General features: G+C 41.0%; 1 protein-coding gene across 2 annotated transcripts in view; it reads right to left on the bottom strand.

Moving 5' to 3' along the window:
- Nucleotides 1-24,153, bottom strand: part of LOC101175236 (plexin-A1) — a 260,037-nt gene that overhangs the window by 219,376 nt on the left and 16,508 nt on the right. For both annotated transcript variants that reach the window (XM_020704419.2, XM_020704420.2), the window contains exon 2: nucleotides 9,106-10,455. In XM_020704419.2, coding sequence (XP_020560078.1) covers nucleotides 9,106-10,266 — 1,161 coding nt within the window. In that variant the 5' untranslated portion in view covers nucleotides 10,267-10,455. The remainder of the gene's footprint in view (nucleotides 1-9,105; nucleotides 10,456-24,153) is intronic.

The raw sequence follows: 24,153 nt of genomic DNA, 5'->3' as shown, positions 1-24,153 counted from the left end.
TTACTGATGTAATGGTGCAGATCTCCACAGAGAGCCTTTCCATAGGAGGAGCCTGAGCTGTTGGGTAAAGGCTGATGAAAGTCTGCTGCAAGCGTCACATGCCTCTGCAAACGACAGCGAGCTAGACGGACATAAAACAGCGGGCGGTGTTCAGATTTTAAAATAATGAACAGACTCTTGAAGCTTGTAGGAGATGTTTTTCCTATAAAGTGAAGGCTATAAGACAGTTTATGTGATTTTCTTTTTTTAATTAAAAATGGTTATTTTGACCAAACACACTTGATTAAGAAATTGAAATTGAGCTTTCTTGATATCATGCTTGCAGCAGTACATGTGCGTCTGGAATGCAGGAGACAAGTTAATAGCTTTGCGTCCTATTTATTCCTAACAAATATTAGCAGTGCGCAGGTTTGCTTGTGCATACATCTCCATATTCAAACAAAAGCAGAGATAATGATGGGAAAGCCTGACGGAGGGAAGAAGAAGGAAAGCCCGATCAGACCGCTGCGGTTCCACTTGTGCAGGCCTACACAAACACCAGCAGAAGTTCAAAAGCAAAAGAAAAGACTCCCACATGAATAATTAAGCAAACAAATATGCATTAATGAATGCTTGTGTTTGCACAAACACACGTGCACACATGGATGACACAAACCCCAGGAAGCACAACACTGCATAAACACCCATCAATAAATAATTACTCTCCCCTTTGGAGGCTGCAGGTCAGCACTTTGGGTGCTGCAGACATATGTCTTTTGTACAGCCGGTTGTTGGCTTCTTCTTGACCTAATTAAAGTCTTAAAAGAACATATGCATTTGCTCTTATTCTGAAAGTCACAGAGAAATATTCCAGGAAAAATGCACTGTCACAGAATTGATTCTGATTGTGGCTTTTGAGCTGCTTTGCTGTCAAGGTTTTTGGTCATTGGCAAATCTTCCAGACTACTGAAAAACGGTCACTTCTGATCCAATCCATACAGTTTGAAGGCTAAGCAGCCACAAGCTCCAAAACACTCCAAATCCACAACAAGCCGAGGCTCTCACAGGCCCTCCACCAGCCATTAATCTATTTTGTCATGTGGTACAGTTAACAATGAACACCACTGTGTGTCAGATTTACACCACATGCATCATTCATTCTCAAGCTGGATTTGAGAAATCTCCCATTCAGGCTTCAGTAATAATTAGGAAAACTTCTCAGCAGGACGACCGCTGCATGACTAAGCCTGAGGCAGCGGAAAAGAAAAAAGGGCCAACAAAAAACATATGGAGGGGAGAGCTGCCGCTGAAGTCTGGGAAATGCCTGGAATTGTGTCATGCATCAAAACAGTGAAAAAGGAAAGAAAAGGTCACTTCAAAGAACGCTTTTCCCTTTCAGCTGCTTTAAGACGAGATCTAAAAGCTGTTTAACTTTGCAGCAGGAAAACCATTTATCAGTATGTTTCTTTTCTTAAAAGTGGGCAGGTTCTAGCTGCATCCTTAAACAGTGTTTTTCCCGACCCTGGACCTGAGGCTACACCGTCTTTGCATGTTTGCTATGCTACTCTGCTCAAACACACCTGATTCAGGCCGTCAGCCTTTGCAGAGTTGATAACTTTGAGTTAATACGTCCATGCTTTAGGAAACTACACATTCAGTCTGGTACGCACACAAGTCTTTCATTCATCCAGCTGTTTGGTGTTTTTTGAGCAGATTGAAAGCTGTTTTGAGCTCTAGTGGTCTCCATCCAAGCAAACATAAATGACATCACCAAAACTTGCAAGATAAAATAGAAAACAGACAGAAGACCAGTCTACAGCTTAGGATCTGATAATTCCGTGTAATCCATGGACTCCATGTTTGCAGTAAAAAAAATAAAAAATAAAAAAAGGCACTTAAATTCTCAATCAGAATCATTATGAACACAAAATCAAGACAAAAAACATAATTTTTAACAGGGCGTGAGCATGAGTATTGACTGGACTGAGTGAACCCTCTCCCCTGGCATTCCAAACAGGAAGTACCCGCTGGCTCCAAGAAGCCAAAATCTCAGACTTCTATAGAAACAAAGTTAAATAAATGAACAGCTGCTTCTCCGTCATTCTATTGGTCCGAAAAGCCACTCCTAATCTGATGCATTTTTCTTTAAATTTTGTTAATAACCCTAATTTTTTCTGTATTTCAAGTTATTCAAGTTATAAACTGACCAATCAGGTGCCTCAATTCAAATGTAGGCGGAGCCTGCTGGCCCCCCACATCCAACGTTCAAAACGTTTGATTGACAGATTTCTTGCAGCCCTCTTTCAAGTACTAGGGGTGTGGCCTTCCAGCAAGCTGACTCCTGATGGGTGAGAGTGGTTGCCATAGAAACTCAGACCAATTCAGACCGATCACTGTTTACTGACATCGTCTGGGTCATCGTCTTACATGGTGGCATCTGCATTTTGTGGGAAAAATGGCGGCTAAATTGACTTCATTTGATTTAAACCGGATGCTACCAGTCAATGGGGGGGGGGGGGGACTGCAGTTGCAGCTTAAAGTCAAACATATTAGGGGATGGTAAATACTGGATGTTTTGGCTTATCTTGCATTTCTACATATACAGTATTCCCCCTGTATTCGGGAACACCAAGGAATCTGAAGAATCCACTTCTAAAACATTTCTGATGCTTTGTAAAACATTTATTAAAGAACATTGGAATATTGCTCACCTTAAAAAGTTTTTATTTTTATTTTAGAGAAATTGACTGTACTTTAAAAGGCACATTGGGAATGTCACTCTGTCTCTCTGTGCCTTCAAACCAGGAGCCTGGGCTTCCTCCTTCATCAGTGAAGTGCGAGAGGGCATCTTCTTCCAGAATAGTCCGGTTTCATCCATCATTCATTCATCTGGGTGATTATTATTCTCCCTGGTTATTTTCTTCAGCTTATGAGGATATTTTCTGATCGCTTCTAAGTCAGCTGATGCAATTTCTCCATGCAGGGGCACAAACTTCGGTTATAGCGATTCAGGAACCGGCGGAAGTAGCTGTGAAATATCCCTTAGCAGCGAAGCGTCTTGAGCTGAGTTTTTGTGATGAACTGGAAAAGTCACATGACTGACAACAACAAATATGTGGAACCACGAATATTGAAGCGCAAATAAGTGGTGGAAGATTGTAGCGTAGCAAACAGCCCGCCATGATGATGCACTATGATGAAGTTGAAATGAACTTCCCTTTGGGTCAGAGAGCTTGACCTTTGAGCGGCCCAAATACCCTGCAGAGGGAAATGGCTTCATGTGACAGATTCTAATCACTTGAGATTAGATGGATTTTGACGTATTGTTTGAAAAGCTGCATTTAAATCTCGTTGTTTCAGTCTGAGAGCTTATTGAAGGCTTTGGGTATTTTCTAAGACCCATTTCTAAATTTTGTTTTTCTAAAAATCCTATAATTGTGAAAGAAACATTTTTATTTACTACCATAATCCTGCTGTTAGTCATATTTGTTTCTGGTTTGATTTGCTTTTTAATCCCCATCAGTGCTTTAACAATATACCACAGTTCTATTTGAATGGCAACAGACCAGATCATTTGTTAGCCTACAAAGTTTAGTCGGTGTTCAACCACATAAATGTGTAACACCACCAGCTGTTTGGATTTTTTACAGTTTATCAAATGTACTAATGAAGACGATTTCTTTAGGAACCAGGCTGTTTACATGAATATATTCAAAAAGGGTGAAAAAAAAACATTTAGAAAACAGTTCGCTGCATTCCGCACATGACTGACAGCGTTTGTGTCATTAGGGAGTTTTCATTCCAGCAAACAAAAGCATGATCCGTCCACTGAGACCCACCGGTAATGATGGGGGATGGAAAAAAGCAAGCTACAAAAGTGACTGACTAGAATCTAGGCCATCAACAATCACCAGCGATAAAATATACATTAAGAATAATGGAGGGAGCATAAAAAAAAATTTGTTTATCTAAAGCCGGCATGTCTAAAGTCCGGCCAAATGTGTCACACGTTCAAATTTTCATCGGCCAGCAGGCTCCTTTGAAAAAATCAATAATATTTGTCCACCGGGACTAAAAAATAAGTTTATGATTTCTTGATTGTGGTTGGCTGAATATCCGTTACAAACCTGTAGTAATGTTGTCGTGTGACCCTTCTTTTCAGATCATTTCTAAAAAGTCAACTGGAAAGTTCCAGGACCTATGGAAGTTGGCATACTTTGCTTAAATTCAAAAAAACTACAGTATGTCTGCCTAATATGGCAACAGACTATGGTTGTTTGCAGGGGTTAGAAAACCAGAGGCACCAGAAGGCAAGACGTGCAAACTACGACAAGCTAACTAGGAATGAATGGTGGGAAAAATTGACAAATTTACAGTAATTTTACAGTAACGCCGTCCACTTCTCCTCTGTGCAGCTTAACAAAAACACTGTTGACTGTGATCTGGTTGTGCTCAGCTTAAAAAACAAAGCTTTGGTAATAAATTAAGTGATAACTCCTCTTTAGAGCAAAGCTGACCCACAAATCGAAGTAATCTACACAAACCAAGCTTCACATCTTATGCATTCCATTAAAAAAAAGTCTCAAATTTGGAAAATTGTATGTATGTCAAATTGAAAAAAAGATTATTGTATATATATATATATATTTTTTTTCATTTCGCCAGAGCTGCTCAAATAAAAAATATTCAGTGCATCAAGAAGAGACGTTTAACATGTTGATGAAAATCCATTTCTCAAACAGTGAAATAATTTCCTCATTTTTTCTCAAATTAAGATTTATAGGAACCTTTTTTTCTGGTTAAATATGAAGAACAAATGCTGGATGTCTAGTGTCACCCCTTGCTACTAAACCTTCAAGGACCTCCACAAGAAAAAGTTGCACTTAAAGGTTTTATAAAGATAAACTCTTTTATATTCTGAAGTTGATTTTTTGGACTGGAGGACACTTTATCTTTGTGATAACTGAGCAGTTTATTTACCTTTTTAGGTTGTCATATCCCATCAAATGGCAAAACTCATCACTGCCAAGAAAGCAAAACTGAAAAGCTGGAAAACTTAATCTACAAATATTCTTGATCAGGTGTTTGAAGTGACGTCTGATTTAAAAGAGTTTTTTGTTTTTTTTATTTCCGTCCTTCTTAAACTGGTAAATGATCTTCTCAGGCAACGTCCAACATGATGAGATTCGACGGCTTCCAGGTAGAGAGGAGTATCTGACTCTTGACTGACTGACCTGACTTTGTCTACTGAAACGTGCCGCTTCGAGAGCTTCCACAGAGCGCCGGGGCAACGAGCTGTCACTGCTCTCGTCAGGAGACGGTGAACATGCCTGCGCAGGACGATGATAAATTCATCAAAGTGACATCCCAGAGCGAGCACGGCTGACACGACCTTGATCGATCACAGGCACAACAGCAGATGGCCATAAAGGACGATCATGTAACTGTACATCCATTAGCATAATCAAACGCATGGGTCTAACAGTGTCTGCATGCGTAAAAGTTGCAGTTAGCCAGAGCATCTCTGGCTCCAACAGAATCTGATCCAAATGAAGTCAAATTATCATTCATTCATCTTCTTCCGTTTATTCCCTTTCGGGGTCACGGGGCTGCCGGAGCCAATCCCGGCCACTTGTGGGCGAAGGCAGGGGGCACCCTGGACAGGTCGCCAGTCTGTCGCAGGGTAAAGTGTCCACAATCACACACCCACACATTCACACCTCGGGACAATTTAGATTAACCAATTAACCTAAGAAGCATGTTTTTGGACGGTGGGAGGAAGCCGGAGTCCCCGGAAAAAACCCAGGCAGAAAGGTCCCCCATTGATGTTCTGGTTCAACTCCTCCTGAAACCGGGGGCCTTCTTGCTGTGAGGCAAGAGCGCTAACCACTGCGCCACCAAGCACCCCAGCCAAAGTAACATTTAATTATAAATTTGTGACACTCTCCAATTTATCAGCATGAGACCATTCAACCATTCTTTTTAAGATCAGCATCCTGGTGCCATAAGATCATTTGAAAAGGTAATTTAGAGGATTATTTAGGTTTCCATGCACGTTTTTATAGTGACAACAGTCTGTGGGAGTTTAACCTGCTAAGGTGTAAAGACTAGAGGTACATGGAAGCCAAAATAGTGGAAGGAGACAAAAGCATTTACAAAAATAACATGTCAGTTTGAAGGAAGGCTTCACGTGGGATTTTAACCAGGTGAGGAAAATAACCACAACTTAAAAGTGCAGTCTTTTGAGTTTCTTTGAAGAATATCTCGTTGTTTTCATCTCAAATCTCTACACTGTCACACTTGACTCCCAAAAGGCCGAGCTAGCAATAGGCAAACAGTTAGCAGGGACATCTCTCTGGGACCTGACTGTCGGTGATAAACTAGGAACAGGCAATTTCCAAAATGCCAATCTGAAGGGTCCTCTGTTTCCTCACGAGCCGCAGGGCCTCACTCATGTTGGAGGAATTTTGTGCCGCTCAAAAGCAACAACAACAAAAAAAAAACAGTTTGACTTTTTTTTTATCGTTAAAAAAGGTGTAGAATGTGTCTCAGATTTGTTGGGTGTCAAAAATAGTAAGAAGTGTAAAACAGCTTGATGAATGATGCTGACCTAAAGCCAAATCGTGACAAAACTAAAATAGAAGACTCAAATTCTGTTTGGGCATTGTATAATATCCTTATAAAACAACTGAAGGAGGACGTTCTCACCCATATGGGTGCTTTATTAAAAGATTAGTGTAACCAGTTTTTCTTGCACTTCTGAGATAAACTTAATGTACAAACACGGGGATTTAATTATTGCTGCCATATTCTTAGATATTAAAAACCCATTCAGGAACTGACAGTGTAGTGAAAACTACTTTAAGCTACTAGTTATCTATAAAGTACAGAGCCTGAAAAGACGTTTTTGTCCTCCATCCTGCCATCTTAGCTCACCTTCCCTTTTTTCCACACCTTGACCCCAACCCCCCCCCCCCTCATTAAAACTACACTCCATCCTTCCATCACTCTGCACATTGTCACTTCCATCATCTTCCTCTTTTGATTTATGTTCAGCCCCCACTCAGCTTCCCCCTTTTACACACATCCCCATACAGCACCACCACCACCGCCCCCAAACCCACACAGACGCAAAATCAAAAAGCGAAGACGAACTTTATCAAAGAAAAGAGACAGAGATCAAAAAGGAGAAAGGCTAAATATGCAAATGACGCGACCACAGTGAGAGACGGTGGATAAAAAGAGATAATGTACAGGAAATAGACTGAAAGGAAAGGTGGGGAATGGTCTGGAGATTTATGGCAGGTTGTTATGGAGCACTGACTGAATAACAGAAGGTGAGACCAGGTGAATTATTCATGACCATAAAGGGCTGGGAACGTGTGAGTGCATGACATGTGGGTGACAGGAAATACAGGCAAACACACATATATGTGCACACGCCCACATATAACAAAGCAAGGCAAATGACTTCATTTCAATCAATATTAGTGATCTAGAGCCTTTAGTTGCACATTAATGACCATAACCTCCAGGTGTTTCATTGTGACTGCTCATCTATTTAAAACATTCAGATGTAAAATAAAAAAAAAGGATTCCTCATATAATCCCCATTAAAATTTGATTGGGAAAGTTTCACCAAACGGAGTAGAAAAAAAAAACTTTTTTTTAAATGAAACAGTTTTACTGTACATGAAAGTGTAACTGATTATTTTTAATTGGAAAACTTTGCATGTAATATTCATTCATTCATTCATTCCTTCATTCATCTTCTGTTTGTCCCTTTCGGGGTCCAGTCTGTCACACATATCACACACCCATGCACACTCACATTCACACCTATGGACAATTTGGAGTGACCAATGAACTTATGAAGCATGTTTTTGGAAGGTGGGAGGAAGCCGGAGTCTCCGGAGAAAACCCACACATGCACGGGGAGAACATGCAAACAAGTGCTTTAAAATGTTGTCACAGCACATTCTGGAAAAACGTTGCTTTACTGCGAGGTTCTACACAACTTTGTTAAATGTTGTAAATGGGTGTTCTGCCTCTGTTAAGAGAGTCACCAGGACAGATGGAGGTGCAGGTGAGGGTAAGAGCTAATGTGACAGCCATGTGCTTGTGCAGAGACGTGTGCGTGTACTGTATGAGTGTTCCCCGGAAGTCATGGAGCTGAAGGAAACAAGTCTGTAGATCTGCAAAATAGGAAGGAAAAATATCTGATGGGCCTGAAATGCAGCTTTATCATGAATAGGTCAAATGGCACTTTATGTTATGGTAAAAAAATGATGGAAATGCAGTTATAATGTAACGATTAGTTGATGGAGCTGGTTTTATGAAGCGTGTTTGTGCGTGCATCATAACTGTTTATCATTAATGCACATATATAAGCTGTTGTGGGATAAGTCCTTGATGTGTTATTGGACTCATTTTGCTCACTCTTGAGAAGGTTCTCCATTTTCCTCAAGACTTTGTAACAAAGATTATCAAGATTGTCACTAAGACTTGGTAGGTTGGTTGGTAGGTTTTTAACAGTTACAAGTCTTCGCATCTCTCTGGACTTGTATAGCAAACAGAATTTATAGTTGTGTTTTAACCTTTTATACTGACACGCGGTGCATTCGTGTCTTAGCTGCATCAACAGAATTTATTTTATGACTACACAGGTTGCAAATTGAATACATTAAGGTCTTAGAGGAACTGCATTTTTGGGAATATGGGGGTTACACTTGTTTTAGTGATCAAAAAGTGTAAAAAAAAGCCAAATAAATGTAAAAACAGGTGTAAACAATGTTTTATAGAAATTCATTGAGCCTGAACGAGTCTTTTCACCCATACTTCAGTTTTTCTGACCAAGGTCAAATGTTTTATTACATTTGCAGTTATTTTGGTTACAAGAAAACTTTAATTTTTATTTTATTTTAATTATTCAACATAAAAATGCAATGTTGATAGCTTTTTCTCTTTACTTTAGCCCTGGATAACTCCAGTGGAATGAAATAATATAACAATTCTCACCCAAGTTACAACAACATCTAAATTGACAGGAAATAAACAGCAAAAAAAAAGCTAATTCTTGTGTTTTTTAAGTAAGAGAAAACAAGCAAAATGGTGGAAAGCTCTCACCGAGTTGATGCAGGCCAGCTCCTTGTTGAGCAGCCAAGGCAGGGAGAGCTTCCCTTCTCCTCTGTAGCACGACTGAATCCTCTCTTTGATCTTCTCTTTTATCTGCCTCATTGTAAACAGACACAGAGCCGTCTCCTTGGGTGGTTTGGCTCTGTTCTTTTGACCCTGGGCGAACACGGTGAACAGAACTTCCTCGTGCTCCCTGATGCCGAGTGATCGGGCTAAACGGGCCCCCGGCCGGGCCAAGTAGGCATCCTGAACCAAGCGGTACTCCACTCCGTTTTTGGTGCAACCGATGGGGAATTCGACGTAGGAGTAGAACTTTGGATCGTCAACACAAAGCCGGACAATCTTAGACGAGAAGAACTGCTCACTGCTTGCATCTGGTGAGGTGAGCTGTGTGTCGAGCTGTAAGGTCAGGTAGTACACAAACTGCTCACTGTTGAAGCCGTAGATGTAGTAGATATCAAATGCGGGGAACTTGGAGAGTGTGTCAGAGGGAATCTTAAGCTGAGATGAGACAAACTCATCCTGGTAAACAAAGCTGAACATGTCGGCATTCTCCTCGTTGGACATCAGCTTGCGACTTGACAGCGTTGGGAAGTACTCGGACTTTCCATCGATTGGAGTACCAACAAATAGTTTGCCGTCCCCGCTAAAGATATCTGGGGAGATGACCACCCCTGACATGGTGCCTGCTTCAGCCACGCTGGATAGATAATGCTCTTTACGGTGGTGGGGCTCCCCAAGCTTAAATAAATCATCCAGACGTAGGAACTGGCAGATTCCCTGGGAAGTACTCCCACATGCAATTAAACGGTTGTGGGCCGCATCGAGCAGCAGAAGTTTATTGACATTTGAAGTTTGCACCAGCTCGTGGGGGCAGGACTGCACACCAGGGGGGGGGTAACACCGAGGGTTGTCCGTGACGGGACCAGTCACGTGGCTTCGCAGTTTGGTGAGGTTGCTTGAAAGCTTGTAGATCCAGTTGACGGCACCCAGATAGACTTCTCCAGTTCTGTTGTGGACCACCAAATGAGTGAGACCTCCTTCCGGGGGAGAGAAGGAAAAGAAGGAGGAGGAGGTAGGAGAGGTGGAGCCAAAGGAGAGGACAAGGATGAAGGGGAGGATGACAAGGGGTGGACTGAAGTGGGAGGACATGATGGAGGGGGAAGGGAACGTGTGAGCAAGAGGGTGTCTGTACTTTTGACAGCAGTCGGTCCCGTACAAGAGCGCAACGTACTACTGAAACAAAAGAAGAAATTTCCAAGCAATTGTTTTCCACTTCCGTTTCTTCCTCCTCTTCTTCTTATATCCTCATCCCTCCATCGGCCTCATCCGTCACCAGCCCTGAGACAGAGAGAAAGCAGAAATCAGTCAGCTTTTGCACGTTCAGAGGTCTTCCAGCGAGGACACCTGGATAACAGCATGATGAGATGATAAACGTTCAGCAGCGCACTGAATCAGTAATGCTGGAATAGAAAAAAAAAGAAAACACAGACGATAAACAATAGAATGTCGTAGTTGTATTGACTCTTGGTGCAGGCATCTTTCAAAAGAAGTGTTAATCACTCCGAAGCTGCCTTCAGAATATCGATTGTCTGGAAGCCGCTAAAGACAATCCAGCAGAAACAATGTCTACATTTTGAAACACAATGTCCTTAAACAGTGTTTGTTAAATTTTCAAAATATAGACGGCACTTAAATCAAACTGAGAAATAAATGCACCCAAAAACTGGGCAAGGGCAGTTTAAGGTGGTCAAACACTCATTTATCTCTTCAGAATAAGTAAACTGAGGAGTGGTTCCTCGTATTTATTACAACTTTCATTCGGCATTAAAAGCTCAGGTTACCATTTTATTTACATGGCTCCAGTGTTGACATTTTTTCAACTGCCGTTATTCTTCAACCATAGACACCCTTAATAATGTAATTCCAGCGGATTCTGAAGCGCAGACAAGCTGTGAGGACCAAGTGTTGTGGTTTGGTTTTTGGTCAGGTGCTTTGTCGCCCGTTTTGTTTCTCCATGGGACTTTTTCCTGTTTAAGTTTATTTATTAAGTGTTCTGTCAACTAAGCCTGGTCTCCTGCATAACGGGTCCTATACCAGCATTTCCCGCTATACGGGTTCAGCAATTTGTCACAATCTTAATATTTTGTTGGGGGCCACCAGGTTTGACCATTTTTCACCCTCAGACAGCCTTGATTCACCTGTAAGGGCCGTTGTGACTAAGGCCTAAAGTTCACCTCTTTACTTATTAAAATTGTGTTTTAAAATCCAAAGATCACACATGCACCCCATATGTCTTCGTCACATCAAAGAGTTTCACTGAACTCATCCTCCTCCATATTGACTTCAGTGCATCTCCATGGACTGTCGCCCTCATGTTTTTACAGCTCACAGTTTTATGAGCAACATTATTTCAGAGAGATAAATGCTCGTTGGAGGCCCCCCCTAGTCATTTTTACCCAGACTTTTACCATATGATTAAGATGCAGCATGATCCATTATTTAAAAGCACAAGAAACATCTGCAGATTTATTTTCAACAAGACACCCCAGTATGAATGCCACCAAGATCCTTGAACTTTAATCTGAGCTGCTGAGCAAACATCCAGCAAAATGTTCATTGCGTGGTGTGGGCAACCCTTAACAAAGGGCCCAAGGCTTCATGGCGACTCTGTCTAACTTCTGTGCATCACCGTCTTCCTTTCATTACATTCCTCAGTCTCTCCTCATCAATAATGTCTTTCTCCAGTGAGGCTGTGATAAATGGTAAATGGCGTGTACTTCTATAGCGCTTTTCTACCTACAAGGCCCAAAGCGCTTTACAGTCACAGACCCATTCACCCAGTCACACACACATTCACACACTGGTGACGGCTCCGCCCGCCTACCACCAGAGGCAAGGTGGGGTTCAGTGTCTTGCCCAAGGACAAAATCATGGTTTAAATTTTTAAAAAATGGTCCAAAACAACAAAAATGGTCGCCATTGACTACAAAACTGTAGTCTAGAGGACTACAAAGATGGTGGCCTGAACTACATTCGTCAAATAGTGAGTATGATCTTTAATTGTTAAGGACACATCGACTCATGGGCGTGCAAGGCGGGAATCGAACCTGCAATCTTACGATCATGGGTCGACCGCCCTACCGCTGCACCACGGAGGCTCTACCCAGCAGTAGAGGATGTAGTCCTTCACACTGGCCATCAAATAACAGATGACTGTTCTGCTTTATGTCAGATTCAGCTTTATGATCCTGCTGAATGTTCGGCAGAACACTAATGCAAAAAAAAACAACAAGCGCCAGTACACACATGACAAGGAGATGGGACTTTTGCTTTTTAGTTTTAAAAGGAACAATCAAAAAGTCTGTTTGCACCATTTCTGTCCCACTTAGATGAAACATAAATTCTATAAATAAGTGGAAAGCAAGCAGCACATGTGCACTCCGTGGTCAAAGATTTGCGAAGAAGTAAATCTGACGATATCAAGATCATTTTGACTAAACTGGGACGAAGACAAAGAAAGTGTGAACTAAGAAACAACGTTGGAGTCTTTCCATAACGCTTAAATTAGATCAAAAAGGACAGAAATGCTCCTTTTTGTGAGAAAAAAACGACTTGATGATAGAAGAGCCTGAAAGAGGGTTAAATATGGAGCTTCTCTCTTAATGATTATTCTAGACTTTCCCACAATGCTCTATGACAGCAGTTAAATGTTTTACTTTTTATATTAAATGTTTCTTTAAATATTTATCCTATATGATGATGCGGTTTTACAATAATTGCTTGTACATCAAGCCTACACAAATATCGTTTGAATCCTTTTAGGGCAATAAAGAGGCAACCAATCAAATCATTGCCGAAATATTTGCAGTTTTCCAGCTTAAACGGGACAAACCGATGAGATTCTGCTTCAGGCTGTTCTGGTATATATTATACATTCTACTGCCGCTTCCAGGAAATAAAACCACAAAGTTCTCCTACATCATTATACCAGCAGCAACTTTAAAAATTGTCCTGATGTTTTGACCAAAAGTTTGACCACAGATGTAATAGGTAGAACCAAAACGTCTAAACATTTAGATCATTAAAATTCAACGTTTTGACCCTTGATGCCAATGGATCCAAATACATCTCTCACCTCTTCTACTCCAAACTTACCTAATGTAACATCTGCTTGACAGCAGAAAAATAGGTGACTTTTTTATATCATAATTAGAAATAAATGTAGATGTCAAAGGGGTTTTAGATCACTTTTTTTACCCCCAACAGGTAGAAACTTTTAGAAACTGGTTCCCAATCTTCTTCAATGAACTACCTTCCATAAACTCTAGTTACGGTATTTCCTTCAGGCAGGAAACTGTAGATCCTGAAATATAAAAAATAAAATCCCTGATAAATAAATTAGACATAAAGATCCTTGGATCGTTTAAACCCCATCAAAGTCTCTCCTGAAAGAAAAATGAGCGTCAGGGAGATCCTGAAGTCCACCTGCTCCATCAGACTGAGCTGTAGTGGCGTTCTGGTCAGTCCTCCGCTGATTTATTGCTTTTGGCACATCGATTGCACGCAGCCGCAGACCTTGGCCAAACACTTAGGCAAATTTATACACAGCACTAGTTTAGCATGGAGCACACGTCCGTGCCTGCAGGCCTGACCGTCTTTGTGCCGGCACGCATCTTGGAACTTTCTACTTTTCACTAAAACAAACAGATGCGAAAACAAAGGAAAACAAAGGACATTCACAATAAATGTACTGCTTAGAACTGGAATGTAACTGTGTTTCCCAATGATTTGCAGGAATGAGCCTGCAGGGTTGGATATGTGTATAATTGTGTCTCGACAGACGAAAGGTGTTTAGCAGTTTATTTTTAAAAGTTTGGGAATGAAGGGACACGGGGGGGTGGGGGGGGTGAACTTTAACCCTGTTTAACCCTGTTTGTAGATGACCCTTTACAGCTCATCAAGACTTTGACCTGACGGAAAAACAGCTCAGCAATTCAAAGATTCGGATTCCAAAGAACTCACTCTGCCATTTGGAGACCAATCATGCCACTGATGACAGATCCGTCAAAAAGAAAATTATAAAAATCTAAAAGTTATGTGGTTTGATTTTGACATTCTACTTGCATCCCTTAATTAATCTGGGGGGGAAAATGGATATAAACTCAAACATTCCTATGAATAGAAGTTAGATTTTAAAAAGGTACGTCTTATTTAATGTAAAAACAAAAGTGTAAACTGAGTCTAAATATATGGAGGGATTTATGAGGGTGCAGGTAGTTTTTCCACAGTCCTTAAAATGTGTATGTGTTGAACATGGTGATCCTTGTAAAGGACACCATGATGCCAAAATTCTCTTTTTACTGCTGTAAATGTTTTAGGGTTAGAAACACTTAAATTCACACTTAGCTATCAGCGTTAACTTGGAATCTGGGAAATGCCTAAAGGAAATAAATGCTAGGTATAGTTTGAATCATTAAAAATATATATATACAGATATGATGTACAGGTTTTTTCTAACCTGCACAAAACGTCTTTTGTTTGTTCTACAACATTAAATATACTATGCATGTATGGCTACTATATGAAATCATCTTGAGACAAAAATAAAGAAAAGAAAAGAAAAAATGTAGGAATGACTGAAATTTGCAGTAAAACTACAACTTCTGTGGGTTTACTGTCTTTGGGAATCCCAACATTTCTCTGTTAGAAATCGATTCGTGCCGGTGACGTTTTTTTGTCCAGAATAAAAAGTTATAATTGAATGAGTTATTTACAAAATTGCAAAAAAATTCCAAAAATTACAAAATTCTTCATTGTAACAAAACTTGTTATTGGTTTAACTAGTTTTTAGGGTGTTAAAGTTAACAATTGAGATTTTGACCACAGACTTTAGAAAGTCTGAAGTGACAAAACAGGTCAGCCTTCATCCAACCCCAGCAGTCCTGCAACCCTGAAAGGGATTGAGTGGCCTTAAAAAGATAAATAGATGGATGTTTCAGCAGGTTTGTAAGAGTTTTGTTATTAATATGTTAAACAACATCCCTAAGACGATAAGATTGTGATTCTGAAACTGCTACAACCACCAACATGTTCAACTTTTCAAGTCTTAAAAACATGTAACATGTGGGACTGGGGATTTGGAGAAAACTAAGACAAACATGTCTGCAGGAAGCTGCAGGAATGCTGGTTGTGTGCGCACGTGTGGGCTGCAGCATCATGCAGTTCGAAACACAGCCCTTCATTTACAGCAGCATTCCACACAGTGACCCCACTGACAGCTGCATGCTCACCAACACCAGCATCACAGCTCCCATTCGTTTCTCGGTTTTCAGGGAAAAGCTTTTAGACAAAAAAAGAAAGCTAAACTTTAGTCTGATCGCCAAAAGTATATCATGACAGAAACAGAAACCTCGCATTGGTAAAAATGTATTTATGAAGACATCCTTCCTGATAATGGAATCCAAGAGGCTGAGAATGTAAAAACATGGTTCCTGCAGCCACAACCACAGAAGCAGCAGCAGCGGCGGCAGGAGATCCAAGTGCAGCAGGTTTATTAGCTAAACTAAAAGTCCACAAAGCTAAATAAGGCAGGCAGGAGTCGATAACGGGCAATAAGTTCACCAGAGAAGAGATAGGATGGCCAAAATCCAGGCGAGGGTCAGGGCAGGCAGCAGGCAGCAGGCAAACAGAGTCAGGGTCAGAAGACGGAGGATCAGGTCCAAATACAACACTCGGTAATGAAGGCAGAGTGGCACAAACAGAATAAGACAAACTGCATCTACGGTCAAAGAGAAATTTCTGGTGGGTGTGTTGCAATTTCCAAAGACGGGCCCCTGCAGCTAAACCCATTTAGAGGGGCTTTGAGTGCTTGAATAGTCCCAAAAACATATTTCTTTATCAGAAAATGTGGCAGAGATGATCGCAGCTGCCACGGATGAGCGAATCTGAGGGTTAGGAACATCAGCAGGAACGGGGCTTCACTCAACGCTTCATTGGATTGAGCTTCGAAAGACAATTTTAAGAATCCAAGAAAAGTTTGAGGAAAAATTGTGAACATATTCCTGTCATCAGAAGGTTTTGATACTTTATCATCAACTCACATATACAGTATATTTTAAGAGGTTTTTTTAAACAAAAGCTCACTTCAGACACTTGACCCAAAAATAACTCATTGTAAGTGTTCCAAGTGCACGGTTGTCCAGCTGGCCTTTATCGTATTTACCAGGAAGTCGTCATTTAAACTGATGTTCCAGTTTACTGTCCCAGATACCAATAAAACGAGACCCTGCAGCTGAAGGTCAAACATCAGTTTACGTTGTTGTAATTCTGACAGGTGATGTTTAAATACTCTGTGTATTAACAAAAATCAAAATATACATTTTTAAGGGATGCTCCTTTGAGAAAAGAGGTGTTAAGCGTGCATCTGTTACTGCTGCATCCATGCATCTGTTACTGCTGCATCCATGCATCTGTTACTGCTGCATCCATGCATCTGTTACTGCTGCATCCATGCATCCGTCACTGTTGCATCCATGCATCCGTTACTGCTGCATCCATGCATCTGTTACTGCTGCGTCCATGCATCCGTCACTGCTGCATCCATGCATCCGTTACTGCTGCATCAATGCATTTGTTACTGCTGCATCCATGCATCCGTCACTGCTGCATCCATGCATCTGTTACTGCTGCATCCATGCATCCGTTACTGCTGCATCCATGCATCCGTTACTGCTGCATCCATGCATCCTTTACTGCTGCATCCATGCATCCGTTACTGCTGCATCCATGCATCTGTTACTGCTGCATCCATGCATCAGTTACTGCTGCATCCATGCATCCGTTACTGCTGCATCCATGCATCTGTTACTGCTGCATCCATGCATCCGTTACTGCTGCATCCATGCATCTGTTACTGCTGCATCAATGCATCTGTCACTGCTGCGTCCATGCATCCGTTACTGCTGCGTCCATGCATCTGTTACTGCTGCATCCATGCATCTGTTACTGCTGCATCCATGCATCCGTCACTGCTGCATCCATGCATCTGTTACTGCTGCATCAATGCATCTGTCACTGCTGCATCCATGCATCCGTTACTGCTGCATCCATGCATCTGTTACTGCTGCATCCATGCATCCGTTACTGCTGCATCCATGCATCTGTTACTGCTGCATCAATGCATCTGTTACTGCTGCATCAATGCATCTGTTACTGCTGCATCAATGCATCTGTTACTGCTGCATCAATGCATCTGTTACTGCTGCATCAATGCATCTGTTACTGATGCATGCATGCATCCGTTACTGCTGCATCCATGCATCTGTCACTGCTGCATCCATGCATCCGTTACTGCTGCATCCATGCATCTGTTACTGCTGCATCAATGCATCTGTTACTGCTGCATCCATGCATCCGTTACTGCTGCATCCATGCATCCGTTACTGCTGCATCCATGCATCTGTTACTGCTGCATCCATGCATCTGTTACTGCTGCATCCATGCATCTCTCACTGCTGCATCCATGCATCTGTCACTGCTGCATCCATGCATCTGTCACTGCTGCATCCATGCATCTGTTACTGCTGCATCAATGCATCTGTTACTGATGCATGCACGCATCTGTCACTGCTGCATCCATGCATCTGTCACTGCTGCATCCATGCATCTGTCACTGCTGCATCCATGCATCTGTTACTGCTGCATCAATGCATCTGTTACTGATGCATGCATGCATCCGTTACTGCTGCATGCATGCATCTTTTCTTAATTTTATTTAACTTTTATTTAACCAGGTAAGCTATTAAGAACAAGTTCGTATTTACAATAGGTGCAGCATGCATACCATCCTGTGGTAACAAACAACTGTTCCACTTTTGCCGATTTGGTAAATAAAATAATCATCTTTAAAAACTTTTTGAGTTTTTAGACTTCACTGCTTTGGAAATTGTCTTTAGAAGCTGTTAAAGTGGCGCATCTTTCAACTTTAAGCAGATTGTTTTTTCTTTCACGAGTCACTTCTTTGACTGAAACGTTTGTTTTGATCTGCTACAGTAACGATTTTTCAACTTGGTTTTTAAATGGCCTTCAAACAATTTTTAATTTGATTTTTTTTTGTTACTCTTCTTTTCTTTGTCATATTTTCCTTTTTCAAATTATTTTATATTCTTGTTGACCCAACAGAAGAACTTATGTGAAAACTTAAAAAACCAAAAGGTGAGGCCAGGTTTGAAAGTCGGTGGAAAAGCAAAAAATGTAAAAAGAAAAAAAATCTGTCAAACACAAATGTTGGTCAAGACTTTAAATAGAATTTGAGAATCATAAAGAAATGAGAAATACCAGAGTTTCACATGAATAACCAAAGTCATAAATTCAATTTGTTAGAAGTCACTGAAGACTTTGAGCTTTACCGTTAGAAAATGTTTTTTTTTTACCTCTCATGAGCATGATCTAAAGCCTCAAAAAGTTCCTGAAATGTTGTATTATGTCAAAGTACCTGCTTCCCTAAAAAAGTTTCAGAAATCCTAGTTTCAGATTTTAGTTGGGCTAAAAACATGACCCTGGCCGGACGCTTGTGTACGCTTCCATTCTAGCTGATGAAGATACTTCATTTCTATATATGTGTGGTTAAAATAAAAAACCCCAAAAAAAGAGGAAAAGCCATCACACATTAATAATGCAAGAGATAAATGTTTCTACAGCAGAGCCAGAAGTTTTTAAAGACACCAAACAACCTTTGATCATATCACATCTCACTAAAAGTGCCAAACAGAAGTCATTTCAGGAAAACTTTGTTTGCATCCAAGTGCGGCTAAAATCCGGTCCTTAAGGCTTGCGAGTCTCAACTGCAGCGTTGCTTTGCCACACAGCATCTCAACTGCTCTTTTTAATCTTATAACACCATCGAATGCTGCATATTTCAACAAAATCAAGCAGAAAACCGTCACACAAAATCCTATGACCACAACACACAGACACAAACACACACAGCTAATGTATGGGTTCCTTTAGCAGTCTGCCTTGTATATGCAAAGCTTAGAGAGGAGAAATATCACACTTGATTAAACACTGCCACTTGATTCAAACGCACACACCTACACAGACTCACACATAAAGCCATACCTCGGGGCGCACACACACACACACACACATCCAAAGCCCTCCTCATCTGAGCTGTTTGTGTGTGTGAGAGCTTTGCAGCAGATAGGCTATGTATGTCTTCTATCCTCATGTCATCTCTCCTCTGATGTGACCTTTACACACACGTTTTCAGCTACACAGCTAACACAATTACAGCGAGCTAATGAACAGAGGGTCCTGATAAAGTGGCACACACACACACACGTGCACAAGTAAAGGGTACATTTGCATCTTAATATAAATGAAAGTACTTATTAAAGTGCACACGGCCGTTTAGATCAGATTGAGGAAGAGCTCATTTAAATTTGCCGTGTTTAACCCCTCGCACTCCTCCTCCTCCTCCTGCCATTTATCCATCCTTACACTTTTGTGGATCTACAAGGTGAAAGCAAAAAAAGAAAAACTGACCCCAAGGCAACAGCAACATTTAAAACTAATTATTATTTAAAAATAAATTGTAACAACTTTAAATGACGACCCTGTCAAACCAGGATGGTTCCTGTGAACTCCTATTAAAAATGACAAGAACTTTCTCACATTTAAGTTTGTTTACTGGAATGCTACAATGCTGTTACAGCCTCATTGTTGCCCGAAGGGAAACCAAAAGAAAAAAACAAAAACAAAGGTTTCCTTCTATCCTTCAAGCTAAAGTTTATTTTTCAAAGAAATCTTAATAATCAGGGCCTTTGCCCTCTGACCCGCTCCAGCCAAAAACCCCCCTGTGTGATCAGTGTAAACTACAGAGTGAATGATGGACGGACCGCTTTTGGTTGTAGCAGCTAAACTGTGAAAGAAACTCTGGATTTTCAAATGACTCACTTAAAATTCCTTCTGAATTATCTCGTTCACACGCAGATTTTTACTCAAACTAAACATATTTCATAAAATAATATTATGTTGAATTTTAGTCTGAATTCAACTAGTTCAACTTAATTTTTACACTTATTCTATTTGGTTTAAGGCAGTAAAACTCCTCACTGCACACTTTAAGCAAGACCACAAAAGGTGAACCGTATATATTACATACTGGACACATTTTTGTTCTTTGAAATGCTGTTAACTATAAATAACAGGGAATAGGCGCTTCAGATGAAATGTTATGTTATCTCGTTGTAATCATGGTTTGTGGTTCAATAACACTGCATGTGATTTCTGCATCAGGAGAGTTTTGAACCACATGCTAACTTCCATTAACTTAATGTTTTTTTTAAGTTATGAGAGATTATCTCCCGACTCTGACATTTTTAGGAAGTTACAGCAGAGGAACAATTTAAGCTGTTTGTTTGTTTGTTTTTTTCATTTAAATCGTTAGAGTTAATTAACAAAGATCATGTCCAAAGTTAAGTTTCTTTTGTCTTCAGGTACTCTGAAGGATCTGGAATGTTTTGCAACTTTCTTGCTTACTTTTAGGAGAATGTACATGTTTTCCCTGTGGTGAAGGAATGTGTGTACCATCAGCAACCACAGAGAACAGTTCCAACCAGCCCTCCTCACATCCGGTCCTAATATGTGCTGCTGCAGAGCTCGTCAAAGTCTCCCAGGTCCCTGAAGGGTTCTGTAGCACCACACCAGAAACTCACAATCACTGGAGATATCTGCACTGATATCATTTTCTTCTCACATTTTGTTTTTGCCACCATCGTGCGATGAGAACGACTTTTCCAATTCAAATGTATCCGCAACAGACCAGTTTGGCCGACGTGGAGGGGGGCCAAATGCAGGTCCGGGTCAAACTTGTCATGACTTGGAAGGTCTCGGATCAAAAGCATTGAAATAATCCCCTTCTGCTTCCAACATTAATCAGATGTGGATCTGATTCTCCGGCATGAGGAAAACCGTCACAGGAAGTTTTTGAAGCGTCTCACAGGCCTGATTGCAGCTGGACGAGATCCTGGGTTTGCTGAATCTGGTTCTGATTATCTCATTTTAGACCTGACAGCATTCCAGCTCTGCTGCAGAACTTCACAAGGGGTGGGGGTGAGGGGGTATGAAAGGGAGGGGGGTTAACCACTGCAGTGCTGCAGAATGTTAGATGACAGGTTGAAAGAAGAACTGGTAGTTTTGTGAGAGATCATTAATCTTCCACGTAGATTTTTTTCCAAGTGTAAGGCCCACATGCTAAAAACCATGGCAACTTGTGCTGAAGGGGTGGGGGTGGGGGGTTGCTGCTCTGGAGCTGAGCCTGACCTCTGACCTTCCTGTGTAAAGGAAAAGTTCTTTATGTTTTTTACAGGGACAGTTATACATGAAAGTAGTATGAGAAACATTAAAACCTGTCCAGGTGAGGTTTTTTCTTTTCTTTTCTTTTTTCGTTAAAGAAACTGTGATGAAGTAGAACTTTGTTTCAAATGTCTGAGAACATTTGCTTGTTTGTCTGGCTTCAGTGCTACATCAAAAACATCCAAAACAACATCAACTTTGGGTCTAAATTAGACCAAAAATAAGCCCAACAGCCTGAAGGGACAACTTTGTTAACCAAAGGCAAGCATAACAGCATTAACGCAGGCTTTATCCCACTGTGCTACCATAAACTGTATATGGGAAGTGGACCGAGTGACCCCTCCCCTGGCGTTCCAAACAGGAAGTAACCACTCGTTCCAAGAAGCCAAAATCCTATAGACTTCTATAGAGACATCAACAGTTATTACTCAGTCACTCTATTGGTTAGAACAACTATTCTTGATCTAATACTTTTTATAACATGTTCTTGATAATCTTTGTTTGTAATTCAAACTGTTCAAGTAATTAACTGACCAGACGCCCTCAATAAAAGTAGGTGGAGCCTGCCGAGCCTGCACAATAAATAGCAAATTCATCTTCATCGTGATATCAGTCGGTGCAATACGTGCATTGCAAAAGTCTGCTAGGATGCTAAAACAATCCTATGGCAGCTTGAAGTAGTTAACAAATTACAGTTTTAAACATTCTTTACACATTTGACCGGTTGGAGGGGCCCCTTATATGTCAGATACCTGCCTCCTATGCTGACAAGGGTCACTTGGAGTCAATTCATGTTGACTTTTATTTAAATAAAATTGTTCCGGTGAAATGGAAATAATTTATTAGTTGCTTTTAATTTTGGGTTAATGTGTCATCATTGCAATATTGATCACTAATATCGCACATCGCCCTACATCGTGCCTGCTGTTGAACGTTCAATACGATTAACCAATTTTGTGTAGCATGTTTTCATGTGGCAGGGGTGTGGCCTTCCAACAAGCTCACTCCTGACTGGCGAGAGTGGTTTCCATAGAAATGTTCAGACCAATCACTGCTTACCGACGACTTTTGGCCTCATGGCGGTGTTGGAGCCGGACGTAAAAGCATGTTCTATGTGTGACTCGATCCAGTTCTCAGATACAGTCAGCGGGTCCTACGTAGATGTACGATAAAGACAAAAAATACTAGATGCTGTCTAAAGACTAACACATTCATGATGCATTCATAAATCCATGTAAATCTTCGATTTTGAAGACATTTTTCAGAGAGAAAAACCTTGACAGAAGAAAGTCTTTTGAATCTTTCCCAAGGTTTTGCCCAATTGTTACACTGCATTTCTAACGGAGAAACAAGCCGGCAAAAGGGCGAGCTCATCAACGTCTACAGACACGCATCCCTTCTGGAGATGATTATGCATAAAAGCTAATTTAGTTGATGTAACATTTTAACCCAAACTCCCCCGTTGGCCCCCTGATTCAGCCATGTGGACTGGAGGATTCCCCTGCAGCTTGTTCCACACGTCTACAGCAGCCACATATATTCAGGATTTGCTCTTGTTAACCTTAAAGCAATATTTTAGCTGTGTGCAGCGGTGGTGTGGATTTTGGCAGACGTTGGCCTTTAGGGGTTCATAAATAATCAACCACATGTGTTAGCGGTTCTGAACCGTCGTTGAGATGAGCTGGAACTCATTTGTTTTCTTTTTGAGAGAGGCAAAAGCACTCGGTGACATTTACAGACAGAATACTATCTTTTATAAAAGTTAATAATAAACTATTTATGAATAGAGAAGCAAAAAAAGATCAAACTTAGAGGAAAAGATACACATAGGTATGTAAAAAACATCCCAATCTAGGTCGTAAATCACATTTTATGTTAAAAATACATAAAATGAGGCTTGAAATTAATATTTTCAACAGAGTTAGAAGAAATGCAATCTCTTTAAAATACTAATAAAGAGGTCAGAGTGCAGGAACAGAACACAGTCTCCAGGCATTGCTAATATTGACTGGTTGAATCACACTTGGAGCACGATGAAATGAAAACAGTTTTCAACTGTGAAATCTGAGGATTGCTCATATCGCTCATCCACAGAGACAGACCTGCTGCTGTTGTATAAATACTCCGCCAGAATGTCCAAATACTACATTTCAGCTCGTGTCTTCCTGATGCTGAGGCTCCACAGTTTTTCTTTCAGGCATGTGGAGGGGACACCCCTGGGCCTGAGGGGTCAGAGGGGGCGTGAGAGCTAAAAAGGCCTGTCCGGGACACAGAGGGGGGACGGAGACAGAGAGGATCATGTCACTGGAGCTGCTCCAAGCCAGCAATCCAATCCTGTAAACACGCTGTCCAGACCTGAATGTGGGAGACGAGACTCCAGAGGACCCGGACAGGAGATCACCGAGGAGTTCACGAGGTTCTTTCCAGACAAACAAACCTTATCATCACATATGTGCTCGTAAAGTCCTTCAGAGGCTCCTGCAGATCACTTCAAAGTTCAGAGAAAGTGCTACATCTGGAAAAGTGCATCTTGAACCATTGGGGGGTCAAAAGGAGCCAAGTACTAACTTGCATGTCTTTCCTTTGCCAACATCTCATTACCACGGTTATTGCAGCGTTGATAACTAATAAACAATCATGTTGACTGGTAAATGGATCACAATGGAGTCTATATCGTGT

Source organism: Oryzias latipes, chromosome 7 (genome assembly GCF_002234675.1).
Source record: "Oryzias latipes chromosome 7, ASM223467v1".
Taxonomy (NCBI): Eukaryota; Metazoa; Chordata; class Actinopteri; order Beloniformes; family Adrianichthyidae; genus Oryzias; species Oryzias latipes.
Note: the sequence above shows the minus strand (reverse complement) of the source record. Positions and strands in the feature narration are given on the sequence as shown.